At 51.1% G+C, this 4,091-nt stretch overlaps 1 protein-coding gene across 1 annotated transcript; it reads right to left on the bottom strand.

The window, feature by feature from the left end:
* Positions 1-696: 696 nt before the first annotated feature.
* Positions 697-3,923, bottom strand: LOC104943048 (uncharacterized). The gene is made up of 6 exons (XM_010768368.1): positions 3,286-3,923; positions 2,886-3,203; positions 2,652-2,747; positions 2,309-2,564; positions 1,009-1,829; positions 697-928 (listed from the first exon to the last, which is right to left on the bottom strand). Exons 2-5 carry the CDS (start codon positions 2,927-2,929, stop codon positions 1,458-1,460), a joined length of 768 nt encoding a protein of 255 aa, XP_010766670.1. The 5' UTR covers positions 2,930-3,203; positions 3,286-3,923; the 3' UTR covers positions 697-928; positions 1,009-1,457.
* Between the last annotated feature and the right edge of the window lie 168 nt (positions 3,924-4,091).

Here is a 4,091-nt window from a genome sequence, read left to right as displayed (position 1 = left end):
CATGACGTACAGGGAGATGTACGAGACTGTGGAGAAGGAGCCAAGCACGTAAGGCCATGTGTGACTTTCATCACTAGCTGTAGAAACACTTGATGTGATATTAATCTAACTGTTGCCTCTCAATCTCAATGTCAGGTACAGGAAGTGGCTCAGGAAGCAGTCTGTCAGGAGGCCCGGGTCCCAACTGGCGCAGCTGAAGGAGTATATCGACAGAAGGGACAAGGAGAAGCAGCCTGTCGCCTCCTCACGCCTCCTCAGCTGCATCAGCAGCCTGTCGCCTCCTCAGCTGCATCAGCAGCCGCCACCTCCCGAGCTGTCTCCCCCTCCACTACTTCCCCCCCAAATAGCAGAGGAAGAGAAAGCCAGCGGTCCTGTGTATGTATCATGTCAGTGGAGTGTTACTGTCAGTCAGGGGTTGTGTAATGAGTGAACATTTGTTCAATTCTGTATTCATTTGACTAATCACTCATTTATGTACTATGTATATTTTCAATGTAGTGTTTTTATATATATTGTTCAAACTATTTAAAATAAAGTTTTCTAAAAAAGCAAAAGGACATCTCCTTCCTTTTTGAAACATGCTGAACTTCAATTGAAGTGCAACAACAGCAGAGGAAGAGGGTTGGAAACTACAGGAAGTAAATCCAAATAGATATTTAAGTTTGAACTCTTTATTTCAAAAATATATTTACATATATACAGCATACAGCTTATTGTGTTCAGTGTTATTGGAGGGAGTCCAGCCACTCCTCGGGCCTCCTCCCTTTCGCCAAAACAGGGCATTAGCTCACTCTTTCCCCGCTTGGCTTCACCAGCAGTCTGTGCCCCGTCTCCTTTATCTTTCTGAGCCCACAGAAGGAGCACTTGTTCTGAGACGATCCCAGAGGTGAGGAGGATCTTCTCCTGGGCCATGGTCCACCTCTTGTGCCTGCAGAGTGAACACAGAGGATTAATAAGAGATGTTGTCGGGGCCTCAGGAGATTGTCCTGTGTGAATGAACAGACTCACCACTGAGAGAGGGTCTGCTTGTTCACCCCAAACAGCTGGAGGGTCGTCCTGGCTACGAGCGCTGGACATCTGTATACCGTAGCTCTGACCTGGTCGTATGCCGTGAGCACCAGAGTCCACCGGCTCCGGAGGAACCCCCACTGTGTTCTGCTGCTGGGGATCAGCTGGCAGAGGAGGATGAAGATGTCCTCCACCAACCGGCTGGTGTCGGGCCACGTGGCGGGGACGCTGCCTGTTCCCACCATGCAGCTGGAACCAGAGGAGAGAGGTGGGGACGTTCATGGTATCAGTGGCCCCCTTGAAAGCCTCCACCGTCTCTCCAAGGAGACGCTCGGTCTCCTGCACCCAACGCGTGCGGCGGCTGCAGTGCCGACCCATCTCCCACCGTCCTTCTGGACTCGTCCGCCTGCGGGGCCGTCTCCAAGAGGGACAGGTCCTCCGGGTCCCACTCAAAGATGCAGCTGGAGAGACGCCGCATGAATTCGGGGTAGAGGGGGTGGCTCTCCGACGTCACACCTGCTGCCAGTCGGCATATAAAATGCCAGATGTCCAGCCTGACAGCTAGGTGTGGCACAGCAGGGAAGGGCAGCTGCAGTGCAGGTGCCTCCGTCCCTCCGGCAGCAGTCCCTGTCCACATGCAGGACCTGTGGAGGCTCCTTCCCTGCCAGCTGGTACCTCTCCTGCAGGCCCCGCGTCTTGTCTCTCAGGCCGTAGCCCTCAGCGGCCGTCAGCACAGACATCAGGACCTGCCCCAGCTCGTTCCCCAAGCTGCTCATCCACAGAGCGGTACCAGCGTCGGCTCCCGCCAGCTTCTTGGTCACCTGTGTCAAATGATCATATAAACATTTAAAAACATATAGTCTTATACTCTGATTGCCTTTTACACTGTTACATTGTATTGTTAGTCTTGTATATGTGTTTAACAGAGACAGATGTGAAGGGTTTACATTTCAGGAGGGTGAAGGTGATTTGAGAATGGGTAAAGGACTGGGGGGTTTAACGGTTTAATGGTGGGATGTTTAGATGATGCCTCAGAGAATGTATGGGTGGGACTGTGAGCTGTGTTCTGGGTGCAGAAACTCTCTCTCCTCTGAGGATGAAGCTGCTCTGATTTCACTTGTGTATTGACTTTCTTTATTACTTTATTAGATATAACAAAATAAAAACTTTTTATTTTTTTATTTATCAGTTTCTCTTAAGACGTTCCTCCACAACCTGCAGGGGAGAAGAGGGTCTCCTCCATCAGTCAGGGTGCACCCATGGAACCTACAGTGTACATAAGTAACATTACATTTCTCACCTTCTTGGTGGAGTCCAGGACGAAGGTGGACAGAAGCCAGCCGCTGCTGAGGACAGGCACCATCTGTGGTGGAGGCTGAGGAGGAGGCATCTGCACACCTGCAACCTCAAACTTCCGGCAGGTGTTTTGGTCGTGGATGCTCCTCCTCATCCACTCTGCCGTGTGCTGCTCCACCAGGAAGGAGTGCAGCCGGCTGGCGCTGTTGCCGAGCGTGCGCCCCTTCATTTGAGCCAGCACCTTCCGGTCACAAGAGAGCCTGCAGCACCAACACAGACGCAGAGGTGAACACCAAACCATCTCAATTTCCTTCAAACACCACTGTGTCCAACAGCGTGATGTTCACCTGTAGGTCAGCACAGCAGGGAAGAGCAGCTGGTGGTCCAGGTCCAGCTGGCTCCTGATGCCCGCAGACCAGCTGGCACACTTCGTTGTGGAGAAACTGGGACAGAAAGGTTTATTGGTGTATCTGCTACTGCTGCTACTTATAATCATAAATAAAGTACTTGCATTATTTTACAATGTCTATTCAACCAAAGTATCAAGCACACACAGAGTATTCTTGTAAATGTATCAGTACCTGCACTCCAGGTACTCCGTCCCCATGTAGTACCAGCCGTCCATGTCCAGAACTCTGCGCACGGTCTTGTACAGACCGCCACCCGTCAGCTTGTGTGCGCAGTTTGGACACTTCAGGTGGTACTTCCACCTCTTGTACGGAGCCCAGAGGAAGAAGGGCCGCTGGAAGAAAGCATCCGGGCAGGGCCGCTGGGAGTACTTCGGCCAGGGGCCGGGGGGTTGTGGCCACAGCTGGAGCTCCGTGGACAGGACGGGCCTCCCTGCCCTGTCAGCCACAAACAGAGCCCTGCTGACCCACTCGTGCTGCTCCGCAGGGAGGCTGCAACACACACACAGGTCACTGAGCTGCAGCTTCACACTACACACTGATACTAGATGTTTACAACAACATTATTACAGACCTGAGGGGGAGGAGTGACTAGTCGCAGAGGAGGTGGTGCCTGAGTGGCCAGAGCTCTCTGCTGCTGGGCAGGAGGAGGAGGAGGAGCAGATGCTGTGCACAGCAGAAAAACACACTTGACATACCAAATAGATTTATTATACAAAGCTTAATAATGACACGAATAACACCGTGTTGCTGTTCTTCTCCCTGCATGTTCCAAATTTCTGACCAATGGCTGTCCAGGGTTCTCCCTGCATGTTCCACAATTCTGACCAATGCAAGGCCAGATAGGTTCCATTATAGAGAATCAAAGTTTTGGCGTCCAATGGGTGAGCCGGATTTCATTCCGAATTCTCAGCAAACTCTCCTCCGGCTGCCATTGTTTTTCAAGGGTCTGTACACTGACTGACTTCCAACTAGCGACACTGTGAGTACAATGTGCATTAATTATGAGCAAATATGCGTGTAAAAACTGTTACAAACCTACTTCTATGTCCGACATTAGACATACTGAGTTCACCGTGGTGTTTGTACGGTACTTTGTGAACCGCTGAGTTTGTTTTCCTTTAGCTAGCGGCTAGGCGGGACGCTACGGAGCACAGCTATCCGCTCTCTGAAGCTTTTAGAGCCGACAGGGTGTGTGTGTGTGTGTGTGTGTGTGTGTGTGTGTGTGTGTGTGTGTGTGTGTGTGTGTGTGTGTGTGTGTGTGTGTGTGTGTGTGTGTGTGTGTGTGTGTGTTTTATATTTTATTTTATTCTGTGTTCTTCATTCTATTGAATGTTAAACACCTGGCAAGGTCGGAGATCAGTGGGCGGAACCTCTGAA

The sequence above is a fragment of the Notothenia coriiceps genome, unplaced genomic scaffold (assembly GCF_000735185.1).
Source record: "Notothenia coriiceps isolate Sejong01 unplaced genomic scaffold, NC01 NC01_scaffold00005587, whole genome shotgun sequence".
In the NCBI taxonomy this organism is placed as follows: Eukaryota; Metazoa; Chordata; class Actinopteri; order Perciformes; family Nototheniidae; genus Notothenia; species Notothenia coriiceps.
This window is presented reverse-complemented; position numbering and strand designations above follow the sequence as displayed.